This window comes from Penicillium robsamsonii, assembly GCF_028829455.1.
Source record: "Penicillium robsamsonii strain IBT 29466 chromosome Unknown utg000003l_segment0_segment0, whole genome shotgun sequence".
NCBI lineage: Eukaryota > Fungi > Ascomycota > Eurotiomycetes > Eurotiales > Aspergillaceae > Penicillium > Penicillium robsamsonii.
This window is the reverse complement of record NW_026643221.1, coordinates 2,794,319-2,815,170: the sequence shown is the minus strand read 5'-3', so window position 1 is coordinate 2,815,170 and position 20,852 is coordinate 2,794,319. Positions and strand designations below refer to the sequence as shown.

The 20,852-nt window shown below is 46.7% G+C and overlaps 5 protein-coding genes across 5 annotated transcripts; 1 reads left to right on the top strand and 4 right to left on the bottom strand.

The window, feature by feature from the left end:
* Positions 1 to 213: 213 nt before the first annotated feature.
* Positions 214 to 2,204, top strand: N7447_005783 (gamma-glutamyltransferase family protein; the record flags this gene model as incomplete). Its single annotated transcript, XM_057230045.1, has 4 exons — positions 214 to 378; positions 443 to 461; positions 525 to 874; positions 927 to 2,204. 4 exons carry the CDS (start codon positions 214 to 216, stop codon positions 2,202 to 2,204), a joined length of 1,812 nt encoding a protein of 603 aa, XP_057085135.1.
* A 1,665-nt stretch (positions 2,205 to 3,869) lies between these two features.
* N7447_005782 (Zinc finger C2H2) lies at positions 3,870 to 5,079 on the bottom strand (the record flags this gene model as incomplete). Its single annotated transcript, XM_057230044.1, has 4 exons — positions 3,870 to 3,980; positions 4,039 to 4,561; positions 4,653 to 4,786; positions 4,840 to 5,079. The coding sequence occupies 4 exons, from the start codon at positions 5,077 to 5,079 to the stop codon at positions 3,870 to 3,872; spliced, it is 1,008 nt and encodes a 335-aa protein (XP_057085134.1).
* A 7,318-nt stretch (positions 5,080 to 12,397) lies between these two features.
* N7447_005781 (uncharacterized protein) lies at positions 12,398 to 12,637 on the bottom strand (the record flags this gene model as incomplete). Its single annotated transcript, XM_057230043.1, has 1 exon — positions 12,398 to 12,637. The coding sequence occupies one exon, from the start codon at positions 12,635 to 12,637 to the stop codon at positions 12,398 to 12,400; it is 240 nt and encodes a 79-aa protein (XP_057085133.1).
* Positions 12,638 to 14,621: 1,984 nt separating this feature from the next.
* Positions 14,622 to 15,593, bottom strand: N7447_005780 (WSC domain-containing protein; the record flags this gene model as incomplete). The annotated part of the gene is made up of 3 exons (XM_057230042.1): positions 14,622 to 14,642; positions 14,696 to 15,198; positions 15,263 to 15,593. The coding sequence occupies 3 exons, from the start codon at positions 15,591 to 15,593 to the stop codon at positions 14,622 to 14,624; spliced, it is 855 nt and encodes a 284-aa protein (XP_057085132.1).
* Positions 15,594 to 19,773: 4,180 nt separating this feature from the next.
* On the bottom strand, positions 19,774 to 20,789 carry N7447_005779 (CDP-diacylglycerol-serine O-phosphatidyltransferase; the record flags this gene model as incomplete). Its single annotated transcript, XM_057230041.1, has 5 exons — positions 19,774 to 20,142; positions 20,203 to 20,384; positions 20,511 to 20,548; positions 20,605 to 20,662; positions 20,717 to 20,789. The coding sequence occupies 5 exons, from the start codon at positions 20,787 to 20,789 to the stop codon at positions 19,774 to 19,776; spliced, it is 720 nt and encodes a 239-aa protein (XP_057085131.1).
* Between the last annotated feature and the right edge of the window lie 63 nt (positions 20,790 to 20,852).

The following is a 20,852-nucleotide window of genomic DNA, read 5'->3' as shown; positions in this document are numbered from 1 at the left end:
TAAGTGGACCCCCAGACGGAGTAGCCCGCTGGAAGTAATTATATGGTAATTACAAGGTTTGCAAGTTTGGAGTCATTCATCAACGAAACTTCCCCCAATCAAAGTAGCCGACCTTTTCTTTGTGACCTGGAGAATTGGTGGGGGTTAATAAGCATATATCTCCCCCTCGTATATCCCCATATCCCCCACCATCCTACTTCTCCATCATCCAACATGCCGCTAAACGCCAAAGCTGTATACACCCGCTCCGATGCGGACTATGTCCCATTTGCTAGTCGACGGAGTACCGTCCACAGCACCAAGGGAATCATATCATGCAGTCAACCATTAGCCGCTGCCGCGGGTCACAAGATCCTAAGCCAAGGTGGAAACGCAGCGGTATGCACCTTGTCCAATTCTAGTCGCGTTGAACTTCAATACTGACTTTGATACTCTTGTTCAGGATGCCGCTGTTGCCGTGGGTAAGCCTCACCTTCGACTTGCCTAATCACAGCACACAATAAACTGATCTCATGCTTCTACAGCCGCCGGACTCAACATAACTGAGCCCTGCTCCACGGGCATCGGAGGTGACATGTTCTGTCTCTTCTATAATGCCAAGACAAAGAAGGTGCATGCGCTCAATGGCTCAGGTCGGTACCCTGGTAGTGCTAGCCTGGAGAAAATCCGCAAGGACCTTGGTCTGGCCCCCGGTCAGCCAGGCAGCATACCTATGTTGAATGCTCTGGCTACGACTACGCCTGGAGCGGCTGCAGGATGGGTTGACACAATTGAGAAGTTTGGCAGCGGCAAGTTATCGCTCGAGCAGATTCTACAACCTGCTATTGAGCTGGGAGAGGAGGGGTTCCCTGTGTCGGAGCTTTCGTCTCGGGGTGTAAGTACTCGATATCCAATCGCAATCATACCGTCAACTAACCCGCGCATAGTGGAATGACGCGGAGCAAGATATCCGCAATGCCTCTCCTAATTTCCGTGAGATGTTGAAAGTCGACCCTTCAGCCAAAGATGGTGTGCGAGCCCCGCTTCCAGGCGAGATCATGAAGAATCCCACTCTAGCCAAAACCTTCCGCGCGCTCGCGGCAGAGGGCAAGAAAGGATTCTACAAGGGCCAGATTGCAGAAGCCATCGTCAAGGTGGTGCAAGACCTGGGTGGCTACATGTCACTCGAGGATCTCGCCTACCACGCCGAGCTCGGGACGCAGGAAGTCGATGCAATCTCACTCAAGTTCACCGGCCAAGACATCGTCTCCAAAGCGACACCCGGCACAGATGGCGAAGCCAACCAGGGCGTCGAGATCTGGGAGCATCCACCCAACGGCCAGGGCATCGTGGCGCTGATGGCACTTGGCATCATGGAGGAGCTCGAGAAAGCAGGCAAGATCCCCAAGTTCACCGACGCCCAGCACAACTCAGCCGAGTACCTACACGCCGTGATTGAGAGTCTGCGCATCGCCTTCGCCGACGCAAGCTGGTGGGTCACAGATCCAGATGTGGAGCGCGTGCCTTCGCAGGGCCTACTCGACCGCGCATACCTCGCAGAGCGGGCGAAGCTGTTCACATCTGAACGCGCAGCAGATATCCTGGACCACGGCAGTCCGGCACACAACCACTGCGACACGGTGTACTTCGCAGTAACAGACAGCGAGGGCAACGGTATCTCTTTCATCAACAGTAATTACGCTGGGTTCGGAACGGCCATCATCCCTGCTGGCTGTGGCTTCACGCTGCAGAACCGTGGTGCCAATTTCTCGCTGCAGGAAGGCCACCCTAACGTCCTGGCTCCCCACAAGCGACCATACCACACTATCATCCCTGCCCTTATCACTAATATCGCCGATGGCTCCTTGCACTCCGTTTACGGTGTCATGGGTGGCTTTATGCAACCGCAGGGTCATGTACAGGTTATGCTCAACATGCTTGCCTTTGGGTATCACCCCCAGGCAGCGCTCGATTCGCCGCGCTTCTGTCTTGCTGCACCAACGGATGAGAGTACTGACCGCACGGTGTTGATTGAGGAGGGTATTAGTGATGCTGCTGTGGAGGGTCTGCGTCGTCTTGGTCACAAGGTCGAGGTGTTGACTGGTTGGAATCGGGCTATGTTTGGTCGTGGCCAGATCATTCGCTCGTACTACGATGATGGGAAGATGGTTTACGCTGCAGGCAGTGATCTTCGAGGCGATGGGATGGCGTTCCCTTTGCTGTAGAGGTATGCTTGAGAATGATGGATCAGTACATAGTCAAAGTGATCATACCACCAAACCCCGCCGTCTATTTTATCATCTGTTTCTTTTTTTTTTTTTTTTTTTTTTCGCAAAACAACTTCGTATCTGTTTCGGATCTCTCTACCGACGTACAACCTTAGCCTCTACAATATAGGTATGACATTACCCATAGACATCACCTACACAACTGCATCAGTATACAGCAACCATCACAGCACCAGGTACTCCGTACCCCTTATCCCGTACTCCATAACAGCACAATGGAACCAAAGCAAGAACTGCCGAAGCAAATATCAACCGCACATCATCACTCAAAGCAGGCGATCGAAAACCCAAGGCCTTCAAAAAGCCGCGTGACTCCCACAAGAACCCCTGATCGACACGCCAGACTTATTGTGCCCCACAGCCGAATCCGCGACAGCTCTTCAAAGTAGACGGTACTCGGTCCGGAGTACTCCGTCAAAAAAAAAATCAAAATTCACATTCCAACCAAAGGAAAAGATCAACATCAATATCAAAGTATGATGGATCACAAACCAAATATCAGGTCTCAACCCCCGTCTGAAAGCAAGTCAATCCATACTTCATCCGGAGTACTCCGAACTATACATACATAGGAACTACATAGTATGTATACTTCCAAAAACTGCAATCCAAATCCAGATCAGAAACCCTGTCCATGCGAGATGGAAAAACGACTCCACCTTGGTATTCCCAGGATCAGTCTAGCGGGGAAGGTGGAGAGGGCCTGTCCGTTTACCATATTGAGAATAGCTGGCCTCCTTATCGTTAAATCGGGTTTCTGGGAATGTCAAGTGGGGATTAGCCGAGTGTTCTCTTTCAGGTAAAGATATGGAATTATTGTATGGAGTACTATGGAGTAGTGGACGCTTAATCGAGATTTGTTTTGTTTTCAAAGGTCGGTCGCCGGGGCGGGCTTTGTTCCGACTTACGATTGTTCCGTGAATTCATTTCCACCCAAATCGGATAATCGCTTATCTCGCTTGCCTGGAACGGCTAACCGAGCCATGGTTCCAAAGATTTAATAAATTGATTAGATTGGTTATGTAGTTTTATATCTCATTTGAAATTTGAAGCTATACATTATAAAACGCTGGGGTATGAACGAAATTGTACATTTGAAAAATTGCCAGGGGTATAGATGGTATAGACAAGGATTGAAAAAGGAAAGGAAATCATGATCAGGTCGTCGGAAATCACACATGAAGAAACACGCCAAACAAAGGAAAACCAAAAAAAAAAACCACATGAAATCTAACTCCCAGTTCGGATCTCGGACCAAATCAAACCGATATCGGGTTATTTCTTTGGTCTTTCTATTTGGAAAGAATTGGTTGGGTGCTGGAAGCGACCGTGACCGGTGGATCCGGAGCCCAGGTGGTCACACTCCGGGCAATGGAGAGAGTGGAGAGCCCTGCGAATGATGGTTGAGGCATTTGTAGGGAGTCGAGACTTTTCTACACCCGTAGCCCTCGGGATTGCCGTCCCTCGGACCCACATGTGTCGTCTTTGGAGTCCAAGGTTTTCTAGGGCTGTTGGATCATCCTGGTAATGTATGGATGTAAATGCTCGTGTAGTCGTAAGATTCGGTCTATGATCAATGATCAAAGAGCTTCGATGATCTTTTCACATACCCCAGGTCACGGGCTGGAAGTTGTGCATGGGGTGGACATGGTCCTCGTAAGGAAGGCAGTCTGCGCTAGACCATGAAGGAGAGGGGTAGTGGCACTGAACGGGCTAGGGATATGTTAGCTTATGGTACCAAATAATCACCCAAAAAAAAAAAAAAACTCACTGGCTGGATCATATTTTCTCCCATGGACATGGGAACTAGATGCGACGGAGGCATGCCCGCATCAGTATCCCAGCGGAGAGTAGTGTGTATCTGAAGCGGGGACGAAGTGACATCGCCCTTGAGGATATTCTTCGGGTATTGATCGATGACGGACACGGACGCGGAAGAGATAGAGGAGCTAGAGTGGGGAGGAAGAGAGAAAGTCGCATCCGACAAAGGCGAGGGGCAAGTCTCCGCCGGGGAAGAGTAGAAGCTATCGTCGACGGACTCGGGGAGTTGGCTATGGAAGGCCGGGCGGGGCTGTAGGGGCAAGTCCATGCCGCTCCACATTAATGAGCCGTCGTTGGCCAGGTCTGGGTGAATCCCAGGTCCCACGAGTGAGCCGATGGACATGGAGTGTGAATGGGAGGTTGCGGTCAATGGCATTCCGTGGTCCATTGACATACAGCGCGGGACAACGGACTCGGTTACGATAGGCTTTTGGGTGTTGGATTCCCACTGCTCGGGTTGCGATTCGAGTTCGCTGCCATGATTGTTAGTATGCGCCATATCGCCAAAGAAAAAAAAAAAAAAGGAAAAAAAAGGAAAAAAAAAAAGGTTCCTATAGTACTCACTGTCTCTCCATGTGGCGCGCAAGTAGATCGGCGCGGTGGAATGCCTTCTTGCATCCTTGTGTTGCGCAGCGGTATGATGCCTCGGGGTTGTGGTTCAACTCATGGCGTCTTCGGTGCTCAGCCCTGGTGAAGACCTGCAATGAAGTCAGTTTGATTGATTCGATCAACTATATATAATTGCGCCGACCTTTTCACATCCTGGGAATTGGCAGGCGTGTACGCGCTTTCCCTTCTTGGCCTTGCTGATGCGATGGGTGGTTGGTGTATAGGTGACGGGCATAGTGGCATCCTGGGAGTTCTGGCGCATGTTCTTCCGGCCCATGTTGGAAGCAAGTTGAGGTTCCGGTGAAGAAGAGGAGGAAATGGAAGGCGAGTTCAAGACCGAGACGATATGGTTTGGACTGCGCCCTGAGGATCCCCGGGCCATGATGTGTAGAGAGAAGGAGAAAGAGTAGATAAGTATAATGAGATAAGATAAATATAGGCAGGGGTTGAAATATAAGCAGAGAATCCTGAAGGAAGAGAGGAGATGAAGAAGAGAGGAGGGTGGACTGATATAGAGGGAACGATATGCACACTAAAAGTGTTGTTCCTACAGTTCTACGAGACGGATTAATAGACTTTGAGTAAATTGGAGGAAATTAATATATAAAAAATAAATTAATGAATTAACAAAATGCTAATAATATAATATCCAACAAAAATAATATCCCCGGTTAAGCCAGGCTAACTGAGATCCAGGGTAAAAAAAAAAAAAACAGCACGGGCGTGGAGATCTCGGGATGATCAGAGTATAAGCCGTACTAAATTTACACAGGGGATTGCATTAGAGCCAACATGAGTGCGGCTGAGGCGCACTTTCCAGTCCGTCCCTTAATGACCTATTAGGGATTTAGCGGAATAATAGTCCGTTGGTACTAATTTTTGCTGTCCCAGAATGGGTATGTTATACTGTAAACTGGTGTTTACTGAGTATACCTAGAGTCTGTGATATTCCGAACTCTGTCCCAACTTTTTCTTTTGAAGATCTGATCTAAATTCGTGGAGCTTACACATCGTCCAAGCTCTCACGGAATGCAACGGGTTTACCCCATCGGAAACCTAAGGTAAATGGTAAATACCGGCTGGTTTAGGCAACTCGCACAGAATACGCGCCAATCATAATCTAGTAGTATATAAAGGCTACAGGGCTGCATACTGGTGGGAAATTATCTTGATTGGGAATATAGACTGTGCAATAGTAAAAAATACCCATTTCCGCTTTGTCTACAAAAACATGGAACTGGGTATCTGAACGGGAGATCCGGTGGACCCATGGATCCAACGCCTCCAACGAAGTCGATTCAACTGAACTAAGGGAAAAAGGGAAAATTAAAATATTCAATAAATATAAAAGAAAACAAAAAGAGAAACGACAGTCAGCCTGGTGAGGGAGCCTTGGCAGGTCTTGGCACATTTTCCAAAGTTTACGCTTTTGTTTCAGTGTGCCGATCCTTGACTCTTGGGGATACCCCATCTCTCGGTTCCGACTCTCAAAACGTCAGTGTTCGTCCGGGGGATACCACATGGTGGAACGGCTACTATATATTTCCTGCGACATATATTGTACTATTGATTTACATGCTATAAAGTATAGACCTATTGTCCAGGGGCTATGCACCCCGCCCCCATACACCGGAGAATAACTTCCCTGTCACCCTCGTGGCAGAGCATCAGAAGCATTCCAGTGGCAATTACGCTACCACAATAGGTTGTACTCCCAAAATTCAAAATCTTTAATATACCATACTACTGCATCACTAAAACACGCTATTGGCATCCCTAATTCCCCTATATTTCTGGAATCAATCCATCTGCAGAGCAAATCCCTAAAAGGATCAAGGAACAATAAACTAACATCACAAGCGGGCGTGCACGTTATGCAGTAGACCTCGAAGGATCATTCAGGGCTTAAATATGTCCCGTGCTGACGCCCGTCACTGCTCGCGACCGTTTACATGCGCAACAAATCACGGGTGCTAGATAGGTGGCTGTGGGGAGAGAGGTGGAATGTGCGTACACGATCCACTGTCTACCATGTGTGTTGCAGATTATGATCAACGGGTGAAAATCATGATCTGGGCTGCAAGGCATTCTTGCAGGGATCTTGAAACGGCCCTTGTATTTGGATATAGATGCCAAAAAAAGAAAGCTTCGTGTATGCAGCGTGCGGGAACTATCACAGCCTCTTTTCTATCCAACTTCCAAGTTTAGACACAGATGATGCATCTCTATCCATCTCTATACACACTAGGGTCCGTGTTTGATCGGCTGCTGCGGTAAGGGTCAGAGAGCGGGCTTAGCCTGGGGCATACCAACAATGTCACCAAAGCCTTGATTTTATTTTAATTTCCTTTTGCTCGGACCCGTATTACTAACGTCATTCGCTATCAGTCCTGTTGCGCATAATCTCCATCTAAGCCAGTTCCGGTATAGAGGGACATATTGATTATGGTGTACGATTGTGGGCCAATGGTCTTTTTTAAGACGGAATTATATATCCGGGATCTGGTTCACGGTATTTCCCTTGTGCTTGTAATTTCCCACATGGCTCCTGGTTAGTCTCTTGCTTCTGTGTGGATCATGGAGACTTCAAATCTTACGGATGAAGGCTGATGCCGCCCGTCTTTTTTTTTGGCTTTTTTTTTTTTTTTTTTTTTTTTTTTTCAAACAGCGCTTATTGTTTCGTAGCGCTGTTGGCATCTGCTAATTGCATTCTAGATGATGCCCATGGCTGAGCTTTTTGGCGGGTTGAAGACTGAGCTGTGAGAATATGCTCTCGATACCAATCTATAAAAAGCCTATGAACACCTGAAGATGAAGATTACTCTGAATAGTTGTATCGATTCCGTATACACAGTAAGACGGGTAGGCAACGGGTGATTGCCATGAAGATGAAGAACAGACAAGTGGCCGTGATCATCAGTATAGAACGAGCGAGTCAGGGAGCTCGATTTAATGTTGGTTCTTTTTTTAGATGCTTACAACACGGGCGGATATAGACCGTGCACGCTAGTCTACTTGTCAGAATAAATATTTTGGCCATTCTGTTGATTTGTCGCATGTAAAGACATATCCTTGGAAGCTCCACGTCGAGGACAGAGGTATATGCTGTTGTTAGGAGTATACCCCCAACTCCCTAATTCGTTCCTGGTCGCCAAAATAGCACCCGAGACAGTAGCGATCTGCCTATGGGATATCCGAATTTAAATTAAATTAGATCAAAGTTATCCAATGTGTGCAAGATCAACGTGGCCCCATGTTCCTGACCCTTAAAGTATTTACGCGATTTCCAAGATCGACACCCCAGGATTGACCCAAAGTTGTTTAGAGTACATCCCTTGAAACTGTCAAATTTACACATTTGAACTGTGAAGACTAGAGAAAAAAGGGAGAGAAAATCAGAAAAGGAGAAAAGAAAAAAAAAAGAAATATACTGCGTATATACGCGCTTTTTCCTTGTCTCCACCAGCCCCTCTCAAGCTTTCGAGGCTCTTTGATTCCAATCAGGTCTTGGTCCTTTTGGTCCGGATCTCGTCCGCAGATCGGTGCACCTCCCTTTTTGAGGATTTGTTCTAGCAGAAAAGCTGCATTTTGTATATTGCCTGTTTCTATCAGTACAACATACATCATCGGTATCCATGGAATCTCACCTCAGATTTAGATCTGCTCTGATTGGTCTGATTGGGGTGTTATTTATTTCTGATTCTCTCCGTTTAGACAACCTGCAGGGACAAATAACCTTTACATATCACGCAATGGTTACTAAAAATGAGCAAATATCATATCCCATATAGGAAATACCATTACCCTGTTGCGGGAAGTTGGTGGGATTGCGGCTATTCCCGAAGTCTCGGTTGAACTACATTTTTCGGGGGAAAATAATCCAAGAGATCGGCTATATTTTAGCTCAGAACGTGGATTCCTTACGTTTCGGATAACTCGAATAGGCAAAGCTCACACCGTTAGGGTCTAAATTGCGTCCACGTGGAATATGCCAGCTTTGTACATTATACAAATTGGGTCTAGTTCAGGCCCACTCTCAAATCTATAGCCCTTTTGATTGCAATCTTCACTTCTTGTTTTGCTAGCTCCACCGACCTTCTTGTCTTGGATGTGGCTCGATGCACCGAATATATCAAATATATAGCTCTGTCGCTAAGGTCCAGAAGGTTGACAAGTGTGATCGATCTGCGCTCACGGTCCAATCCTATCGAGCAGATCGTCGCTATCTATCAAGGTCTTTCTGACCCATCGTCATTAGTGATTGTGCCCAAATGTATTCTAGCACTTTGATGAAAACAAGTATCCTAGTATATTAAATGAAATGTTGTAATTCACATGCTCTTGTATATGTTGCATTCCGTACTTAAAATTATATTTCGGGGAAAGGGTAAATGGCTTCCAGCTCAAATTAGAGCGGATTGAGTAAATGAGGCATTTGTCCCCTGCACTAAAGCGCACCATGCCGAATACAGCGCCCTTGCAGGGATTACTCCAAAGAGTAACTGAATATGCGAACACGACGAGAATATGAAAACTAGGTCCCTACAATTCCATTATCCATGTCCCAGGATCTACCATTCTTATCTAGTGCTATATCATCTTCTACCAAGGCATACATTGTATACAAGTCTACCTGGGGTTCCCCACACGCTCAGATCACAATTCACGTAAAAAGGAATTGAGGCCTGAGCTTTACAAAGTGGAGCCGAACTTGGCGAAATGATCTATTATATTTTTCTTTTACTTTTTGTTTTTCACTGGGATAGGCTAACGCGTAAAACCCCTGCAGCTCCTGGCTAAGTCACGTTTCAGATAGCCCCATCGATCAGATCATGCCATGTGGCCACCTTTTTACAAGGCAGATTTCAACCTGAGCACCGATGCCTATATGTAGTAATGATCGTTGGTGTAATTTTGATGTTTTCATCTGTCGGACATTGCTATTACACTCCCCATATATATGTACATGGGAAGTTGAAACTCTCGGACAATTATGTATAGCCGAGATAGGACTAGTCTCTTGCTCAATGTACTTGTCTTGGCTCTGGGCGTTTTCTTGTTAAACGGTTGTTTAATTTCTGTAGCGGATAAATCAGAGTTAACAATGCACGAGTTCATCTCGAAGCCTAGTAATCCATACCGACGGCCGAGCCAGGAACATTAATTTTAAATCCTCTTCATTTGCTCGATAGCGGGCATGCACTAGGCCTGCACCAAGGATCATTATCCTTGTAGCCCATGTGGCTGCATTACAAAAAGGAAAATGGGAGCTTTAGGGCACGTAACCATGTACTACTGCAGGACCTGCATGAATGACGAGCTACTAGCCATGTTTAGGCAAGTGTATTTCCCTACAAAGTAATGACTATTAACTGGAATAGGAATAAGGGACTGTTTCATCTCTGTTACCGCGTCCGTGTCCATGGACAGTAAGTCGTTAGAATTAGGAAGGTGCTCGTGCTGATCTGGGAGAGCTTTGCTGTCTTTATACTTATTTATAACCATTATACCCCGATATTATTAGTCGACATTTATAAAGTCCTTGTCGCGAGCTTCCTTCGATCGGCTCGGGAGACAGCTTTCGACCTATAGGTATAGAGCACGCGAAGAATTAGCGCAAAATATTACCAGACACATTTGCATCCCAGTAGGTTGGGTAAGGCATAAGCTCGCTAAACTTGACAATGATGGGGGGTTTAAAATCAGTTCCCGACCTGATACTTTCCCATGAATTACCTTGCTAGATATAAAATGTACCTCTAGGCCAGAAGAAGAAACTGACCTGCACAACAAAGGGGTTTAAATGAACTAATCTTAAAAACAGACCGTGGGAGGTATTTATTTACTCCAGATATTGCGGTATAGTGTCACAGTATGGGGCAAACTAGATCTACGTATATTGTACTTTTGTAGTCGGATCATGGTTCGTCGATACTTCCGATTACCCCTTTTTTTTTTTTTTCCTCATTTCCTTATAGTACAGTTTCTTTTGCAAAGAACTTCCGTTACGGAGAGTCATATCTTCCGATGTGCGACGGAACTAGTTTCTTCGCTTCTACCATCGAGACCACATGGCCAACTGTGGGCCTTGGTAGATCACTCAACGGGTGTTGATGTCGGTGTGTGAGCTCCCCAGTTTGCACTCCCGTGTTGCACTAACTAATTAGCCCGCCTATTCCGTAGGTAGATTTTCATCTAGAGAGCATCCGCTAAGCTCAATCTAGTCGTCCTAGCTATATCCAGCTATCCCAAGTAGACTAGCTACTAGCATGACCCCTAGGGTTGTGACCTCACAAAGCTAATTAAGGAACATTACACCGTCTTTTGTACTGTAGCGGCAGGATCCCCCATTCGCGGATGGATTGCTATTCTACGTCCCAACAACAGCCTAGAACCAATCAGAATAATACATTAATGCACTCAACACTAGTGCATGGGCTCAATGATAGACTACCACACGCATGACATCACGCATCCGATGTTCTGGGCCCCAGCGTGCATCTGCCTGCTCATGCTTGTTGACGCTGTTGGTTCTGCTGCAATCTCTATTGGCTCGCTTTTCTGCAGCCTGCTGATGATAGTGTAACAATTGTCCGATTGGGAGGGAGCTGAAAATAGGAATGGTTAGTGCGTTATCGTTGCCCTCTAGACTCTTTTGGGTATATTTATATTGTTATATCGATCGGCGCCTGTTCCGGTACATATCAATTCCGGGTATGCCGGCAACGTACGTCGTATGTATAGACTTTATATTTGACGACATGGAGTATGAGAAGACCATGCACAGAGTAGGGGGTAAGTACTTAGCGATGAGTGGCAAGCTTTGACTTTGATACAAATTAGGGAGATCCTAAACAGCCTGTTCGACCAGTCTCCATGTTCTATTCACGCTAGCCTGTGTCCAATATAGCGGAGAGTCTCCAGCGGGAAATACTCCATTCGTTGTTCCCGCAAGGGTTATTTCGTCAACACACCTGGTTTTCAGCTGTAACAGACTACCAACTAGACTAGCGTCCTTCAATCTCTTTTCTCTCTCCTGCAGGTCTAGGACGTCACTATATTTGCTTCGCTTGGAGCCATGTGGCTGTCAAGACCGGGTCAAGTCCGGGTCAAGTCCGCCTAGCCGCTGTTGGGTCTTGCCTTGATCTACTGGGCCGTCAGTCTTGGTCAACCTCGGTGAGTATACCGGGAGAATAGGTTGCGCAGTTATGACTGGTTACTGTTGGGGCTAGTCAGGTGGCAATCATGACCCATGTGGCTTTTTTGAGGTCTGTGTGTATCTCTTTCCTGATGTCATGGGAAGTGAGGGAACATGATGCTAGGCATCAGCAAAGGGTAGTTGGAGGTTTTCCTCTTGTCCAGGTTTGAAAAACGGAGACCTTAACTGACCTGATTGAGTTCGCTCAATCATTCCTAATCCCAGAGCGATGTGGGTGTTCTCGGGGTTTCAAGGTCAGGGAGACCCGTTGAATGAGATCTCTCGCTCATCTATTCAACTACATCTATCCTTGGGAAATTCTAACGATCCATATCACAAATGGCAGGTCCCAGCGCTGTATAAACAGCAAAAGAACACTACCCCAATCCCTCTCCTTGACTCACACTTCTTGCAGATTTCCCTAGAGAAGACTTCTCTGTTATGATCGACTTTGCGAAACACCTTGCTATATTCGTCACCTTAGGTTGAGTCTTTACGCTCGTCATCCAACATCAACCATCTCAAAGCAACAGGCTCCAGCATCCTGCAACTCCCTCGACATATCCATCTTCTCCCGAGGATACAACTTCTCTCTGTCGGCAGCAAGCCTTTTACCCCACGATGATAAAACATCCTCTTGGAGCCAGTCAACCCGTCCAACCCTTTCGCAGGTCAGAGTCTCAAGAACCCTCAATCCCCACCCACCAAGCCTTGGACTCACACCCTTATCGCCAACATCCATCCTCGAAACTAACAATACCAACACCTCCACCTAGCAGTACGCACGCTTTCTCATCATGTAGAGGATCGAACCCGAAGACAGTCAGTCCACTTGTCTCTGGCATCCCAGGACAAGTTTTCAACGCCAGTAATTCCGGCAATACTTGTGTCAGGTACGGCGAGGACGACTCTTTCATGCTGCTCAGCAGGGCGAAACAGCAATCCCGTGGTCCGACCCATACCCTTAAGAGGGCTCACCTTGTGTGTTGTACCATCATATGGAAGCCATGTTGTCAGTGGGCTGTGCTGAAGCTGTTAGACTCCCTACTTGGACTAACAGTACGAGAATATGTTGGGCTATGTGGTATGGATATGGGGAGAGATGGAGGTTTTGAGTTAGGTTATTGCTTTGCTGTAGTGGTGAGAGTGTCATTCTTGGCCTCTTTTGGAAAAGGCTCATCCTCAGTCTGGAGCTCTGACTTGAGACCTGCTGCTACATTTGATGGTCTGTATTTGCATGGCATGGCTATAATATGGGGGTGGGAGTAGTCCTGCTGTAGGGTAGGTTCTTATATATATTCCTGTTTGGGTCGGTGGGTATGGAGGGCAGCTATAAAGCCAAAATTCTTGGAGTTGATCAGGGGTCTTAGGCTAATCACCCCCAGCATGGTGAGACTGGCTAAGACTGGGGCTATATCGCACGATATTTGCATTGAAACAAATGCGGTATTTATGACATAGTTACGCTATCTGAAGAAGCAAGATGTTTGCTACCTCATCTGAAGTGAGATTTCTCTTCTATGTGCTCCTAGCATTGCTTACCTGTGCTCTTCATGCCCCAATGGTGATGGAGTTCAAGATATATAGAGCGAATATAGGGATAGACATTTCAACATCACCTTTGTCTGCATTCTGCAATCCTAACATTCCAGTCGATATAAAGGTTGTGATACAATACATATCTATCTGACAGTGAACTCTATTGCTCATAAGAAAACCTCGACGTAAAAGGGATGCAGCGCATGGCTTATTGACTGTAATACACCTCGGAACTTGGTCGAGTGCCACGACGATATATATTTGATCTTGACCTGGATATATTGATTTATCAACTAGGATTGGTATGTCTATAAATTATTTGAGACAGAAAAGATGATCAATGCAAGTTTACTGATTAAATAGATATTAGGTCATCCAGATACGCCAGAGATATCCAATATATATATATATGAACTACTCGTCCGGGGTATGCAAAAGTAGACCTAGCCTTGACCAACCAAACCACATTAGTTTAGCCTACAAGAAAATAACCACAGACTGATGTGCATATCCATTCTCACATTAAGTACAGCTGGTTGATCTCGTCTATTTCCAGTCACCCATCCCTGAATCAAACCAAATTGGAGCTAACTGCAAAACGTGAGAAGCTCATTATGGACCGATAGTCAAAGACTTGTCCAGAGAAGAGACCAAAACGAGAAAAAAAGTAAAAGAGAATCACATAAAAAATGAATGGTTTGCTCATAAAAAGGGAATGTTGAGCATTGATAGAGCTGAAATAGAAAGAAACGCCTTTTCGAACACGTCTCTATATCCGCCGAGACTTCACTTTAATTGAACAAGATACAATGATAATGATCGGGTCTTCGGCAGAGAAGGCCGGTGGTGCGGTTGATTTCTCAATGTAGATCCCAAGAGACGCTGATCGAGAAACATGGCAACACCATTCAAGAAGCAGTCACGGAGCGGGTTGGCTTAAAAGCAACCCAGAGGCAGGGCCAAAGAGATAGCAGGTCACCAACTGGGGGACACTGACTTGGGTCGAGCCATATGCCGTTCGGATATCATAACTCCGCTGAAAAACCAGAATGAAAAAAATGACAGCAGGATAAGGAAACTCTCGTAACGGAGTTCGATCGAGGTAGAAAAGACGTGGGTTTCGCTAATACCGAGTGGAGAGAAGAAAGGGGAGGGGAGTATGAATGGTTCGAAAAATGGGTATTGATTTAGCGATCGGGGTTCGTGACCTGTATCATAAGTCAGCTTCGGAACGATTTTATTAGGTGTCGCGCATGCTTACCTGCAAGATCCGGCGGGAGAAGTCATGGTCATCGTCGATGCTACCATTGCTTTGGCGGCGCTGAGCCATGTAGTCTCCATCGAACCGAGAATCGGACATCGAGGGCGGACCAGAGTCACGGCCATAGCCGCCAGTGGCCCCACCCGCAACACCAGCCTTGTTCTTCTTGGATCGCCACCAGAAGAAGCCAGCACCGCAGAGAGCAGCGAATCCAACCACTCCGATAACGACTCCGGCCGCAATTGCGGCAGTGTTCTTGCTCTTGGAGGCCTTTTCATCGAGATCTTGTTCAGGGACAGTGCTCGCGCTGGCCTCTGCTGTCGCAGTCTCTGTCCTTACACTATCGGAAGTAGTGGAGACGGAGGTGGCAGCCTCGTCGGATTGCGTCGTAGTCTTGCTGTCGCTAGTGCTCGTGGTTGTGGTGGACTTGGATTCGTCGGAGTACGTGGGGACATCGTCTTTCAAATTTGTGGTATAGATAGAGTAGTACTCGTTACCACCACCTATTCGAGATTATTGTTAGCGGGTCAATTCTTCGAGACCGATAGATCAGCGATATAGACATACACATATCATCGGGCCAGCCAGTGCATGGCTTGTTGCATTTGTCGCTTGAAACCTTGGCACTGGATGGTGGTAGCGTGTTACCGCATACACAGTCAGAGCCTGCTGTCAAAGCAAATGCTGCGTAGTCCTTGGCACAGTAGTTTAGGCACCACCCGGAACTCTGGAACGTCCAGCTTGTTGACTTTTTGTACCCAGGAATGCTGGAGTAGCAACCCTGAAGTTTCCCTTCTGGCTGGCCGCGAGGAACCACCTGGAAGTCCTTTGCAACTGCTGAGGTGGCTGCCATTAGCACAGTAGACACCGCGAGGGCGCCTTGAGTGTTGAAAAGCATGATGTGTTGGGAGAGTAGGCAAGTCGAATATCGAAATCAGCGTGGAAAGTAAACACCGCTGGACACAGTCGCAGGGGTGGTTGAGGAAGGACTGGGGACGGCCTGCGTAACCCTCAAGAACTTCTGTTTGATAATATGTCGGTAGACGTCGTTTGTTCTCAAACTATCCACCACGTTGGCTCTGAATTATTCAGACACCCAGGGCGTATCTAACGAGAAAGTCGAGGTTTTGTCCGAGGAAAAAGTGAAAGAAAGGTGATTTCTCGTTGTGTTGACGGGTACCCGGAGGACGTGGTCGAGTAGAGGTTCACCCCCTACAAGTCGGGATAGAAAGAGCGACCGTGAATTAAGAAGCAGTTCGGTTGCTAACCCCCAGATAAAAGGGAGTAAACGAGCGAAGAGATTGGGTAACGAATGTGTTGTGCAAAGGGGAGATGGGAAGATCAGGAGGAAAGAGAAGTGACGGATAATGGATCCCTTGGGAAGGACTGTCAAGGGGTCTGTGTTCCCCGGAGAAGGTATGAGGTACTTGTAATATGGGGGGAGGGCCCTGGTGCACTCGAGTACCGGGTACTTCTAGCGCTTGTCTTTCACGGGTGGTTTCATTGTTGTTTGCTCCCTGTATGGTACAGTATCAGGTATACAAACAAACAGTTCTCCAATGATACGCCAAAATAGCATTAGGTAATCAGGTACCGCCTAGGTAAACCAAGGGACTGTGGCTGATCCATTTCCGATTTTGGTCAAACACGGCAGCTAGATGGAACCCTTGGGCATACCGCTAGTCTACTTCAGGCACTAAGCGGTGATTATGAGACTGTGTGTCCAATATTCAATATCCAAAATAGTATGTACAATTGGTATTACTTTACATGGACTTATGAAAAGATCATCCTTGCCACATGAAGAGACCCTCGATGACGACTTGCTGTTTTACCCCTCAAAAATTGTACGCACAGCCCAGCTCACCCTCGGCTAACGCTTTATTCCTCAGGATCGGCTTCCATTGATCTGCTGTGTTCTCTGTTTAAATGACCCGTCGATGTACGGATTACGCCACGGGCCTTTGTGGCTGATAAGTGCATCCTTGGCTGTCTCAGGCTTGGGAAATTTGACCAGATTACAGCCAGGTTTTGGTGAAAGAAAAAAAATACCATTTCATGAAGCGGGCTACAATGTAATTTCCCAGGCGGAGCCAATTTCCATACCCCGTATATGCGCTAAGAGCGTTTTAATTACGGGTACAGAGTACTCCGTACATGAAACATGAAACTTGAAGGATTGATTTAACATTTAGCCTTATGCCCCGAGTGTACTGCGTACTCAAGATCCCTATGTATATACATGTAGATATCTCTTCTTTAGGTATCTCCCCCTTTTCCATCAACAATCTTTCCATGGGTAATAAGCGGCCACTCCCGAGTGGAGCGTACCAAATTATGATCTGTTCTTTATACATCGTATTCCTGTAACAGCGCTTCAGCCACTCAAAACCGTATGTCAATTGTCGCACTGTAAAATAGGGCACTGTGGCTTAGGATCTACAACTCTATGATGTGCAAGTCTATAAATGGTATATATACAAGGGTGTGTTGTCCATATCTTGTGGTATATTGTAACCTGGACCGTTTTTTCGAGGCTGTGCCTCGTATGTTTGTTCATATCTTAGCTGCTTAATATTATGTGATATTATTAGCATTGCCTACGTATTCTCATATGGAGTACATATAACAGCTCGTGAGATATCGGAGGTTATTTAATCCCACGTTACCGTCATGCGAGAACCGACTTTTTACCCATACTGAGTGGAGAGATACAGTTGGTGGTCAATATGCGGCCAAGTGCGCCCCGAAGAGCGAATGTGTATACATAATCTATAAGCTGTACCTTGCAGATTTGGTCCCTTGCAACCCATTCTGAGTCACAGGTTGTATTGTTATTGCAACTGCCAGACCAATTAATATAAGCCTCCTGATCTACGTGGGCATCAAAATCGTTTAAACGGCCATGCCTACGCAGGTAAGCATCTCGACATGCACACCACGTTCGATCATCATAATCAATTCAATGCCGACCCAATTCCCTTCTAAAGACCCTCACAGCTACGGAGTACAGAGCCCACAGAAGAAACAGTCAACGCTCAATGAAGAGTGATCTTCCAATAGTGAGACATTATTTACGATCTGCTCAGGTCCGACATCCGAGTACGACGTATAGGCCAGAGCCTCCAAAAACACAGTATGCACAGGCAATACCGGTCTGTACTGCGTACTCCATACACAGTAATTCGTCAACATGCCTAGACCTGTCCAGACGGAGAGATCGGCTGGACCACACAGAGATATTCCGGGACCAGTGGCGTCCACTAGAACAGTTGGATTCTCCACCTGTCAAGGGAATCATGTAGAAACGTCCCCCCTTGCCGGGGTTCACAGTAATCAAAATCGAAAAAGAAAAGAGTCTACTCAATTCGCCTGAATATTTTGTATTCGGGATATCTCAACGAGAACACCAGTTCAATTTGTCTAAACTGTGGGCAACTTGGATTTGGATATCGAACTCAAACTGTCTGGGTCTAGAACCTGCCTGACCCACGATGTATCTAGGGTCTAGCCAAGGACTCTAATTATAAATGCTAAAAATTCTGACTTTGCCTGTGACCTTTATTCAATCTGCCAGATTAATCTAGACATGCGGAAAGGCCGGCTTGATTACTTCGGAGAGTAGAGTATGATACCGCTTAGAAATATCAATCTGAACATTTTGACCATATTATCCCAAGGCGAGAACTCACCCCAGATCACAATCCTAGTAAACCTCAGCACAATGTGAAGTACCAAAAATTACACACGCAAGGAAAAGAAGCATATTATTACCAAAGTCCAACACAAACCAGATTATAAAAATGATCACAATAACACCATCAAACTCAAGCTTCCGACCTCAAATATAAGAGTAATTTGCACATATCCTCACCGACCTATCTGGCACCTGTCGCTGGGCACCAACCCCATCCACCTCCTTCTCGTAGAAGCGACAGCTCCCACGAGCACAAACATAATGAATCCCATGCTGCACATCCTTCGAGGTCCCCGATATCTGCCTACGAGTGTACTCGCCGCACTTGCAGAGTGGGTTGGCGGGACTTATCCCACGTTGATCAGCAAAGCAGATGAATCGATCACATGGATAGCATTTGTAATATGGGCGGCCTGCATTGCCATTCGGGTTGTCCTCTTTGACTTCTAGTCTTATACCATCTTCGCGGCATTCGGGGCATATTGGGGGATTAAGTCTGGTGATGGTCATCGCTGTGGTTATGATAGGCTTGGTCTACTATAGTGGCTTAGATGCGATCTGGTGAGCTGGTCATAGGGCTTTCTAGGTAAACTTGCCTTTTTATTTTATTTCCTGTCTTCAACGCTTGCTTGTTGGCGTATCGAACGCCCCATTGACGGCCCTGGAGGTTGTGTGAGACAGACAAGAAGTCATTATGACGATTTGTATAGGTCAATATTGCGTATGTGTCTATGTTGTCGATTGGCAGAATATCTGTGGCTCGCCTTCCCATCCAAGAATGAGGCCAATAAATGGTAATTGTACATGGGCAGCGACTTAACTCACTACGCTATTGGTTATGGGTTGTTTTGCCATTCGAGGCACTGTGCGTGGCTCAATGTGGTCAGGCCCATGGCGGCGATTGGCTTGAACAAAAATGGTAGAGTGTTTGGCCCACAGAGGAAATCAAAGCAAACAAATGCTGCGATATCTCAGGAGCTATCTGGCCATCATTACGGCTGCGAGTATGTCCGTCAGCATTGCGTTTGCTCGTTATTAAAATTGATAGAGGATCCACGGTTCACTTCCTTTTGTATATGTACTTGAGATTGATGACAACGAGTAGCGCTGTTGGTGAAAGCTATATACAGGTTCAATACTGACCTTGCTGGTCACAACCATGCAATCCAACTCCTATGCAAAAGCCACAATGACGATAGTTCAATCTATGTAATTGAAATTCAATTAAGCATCCGTATTTAAGTGCATCGAGATCATGCTATGTCTTGCCTACAGACAATGGCCCTCCCGATATTTATTTTCAGTTGTCCAAGTTGAGAGAGACAACAGACTCGGGCATTCTTTTTCCAACAGTAAATGCGCGGCCAAATTTGGGTTGAGCTCATGGCTTAGGAATATGTATCGTCTTGCTGATCATCATGCATCCATGCAGAACGAACATCAGGACCACAGGGTGGAATTCGAAGATGGTACCTTCCGCAACAAGACCAAGAGGGATATTCTCGTGCGTCCAGCTTTGAGAGACCCAGTAGGCCATAAGAGAGGCAATTGACAGAGTGGTCGGAATAGGTGTGCCTTCGAAGTACTTGGATTTGCCGGACTGGTCCTTGGGAAGTACGGCTACAGTAACGTTGAACCGAGCGAGGCGGGTCAGCCCGCAGAGGACGAAGAAGGTGAGGAAGACGTGATCAAGCGAGGTCCGGATACCGAGAGCGAATGCGGCAGCAGCGGGAGCGAGACCGAAGGAGATCTAGTGGGAATAAAAGTGTTAGCGACAACTTGGCCGTGGTTACTTCCCGGGAGCATTTACCAAGTCCGCTAGCGAGTCGAGTTCTTGCCCCATGAGAGACGACTTCTTGCGCCATCTTGCGACTTTGCCATCCATAAAGTCGAAGAACAGACCGAAAGGCATAAATGCGAGGGCAGCCCAGATGGCACCGTATTCAGTTGGGTCTCCAAGACAGTAGCGCATGGACGAAAAGACAGACATGACTGCTCAAGATATTAGTCGTAGGTTGGAAAAACAGTTGGGAATATGAGCTTGCCTCCACAGAAACCTAAGATGAAGAGTTAGCAAGCCAATTCAGACAAAACCTTTCAGGTGTTGAGATCTCTTACCATTCAGTTCAGTAATCAGATCAGCGAGATGCATGGCCCTATTGAGTGTTAGGCTGAGCCGAGGGCAAATGAGCGCGGAAAGCACAAAACTGACTTCACCATGCTGAAATGCCCATGATCCTCGGAAAGCAGCATCTTCTGCTTCGCCTGGCCTATGAAATGTGAGCTATATTGCCCATGAACGAACAGAGGGAGCTCAAACGCACCTCCATCACCTGAAGGTGGGACACCGCTGCTAGAGGCCTCGCTCGATGCCATGGTCGATGTCCGACGAGACATGCTCAAATGGATATCAGATTCGAAGAAAATTTATGGAAAAAGACAACTCTGTCTCAATAAGAT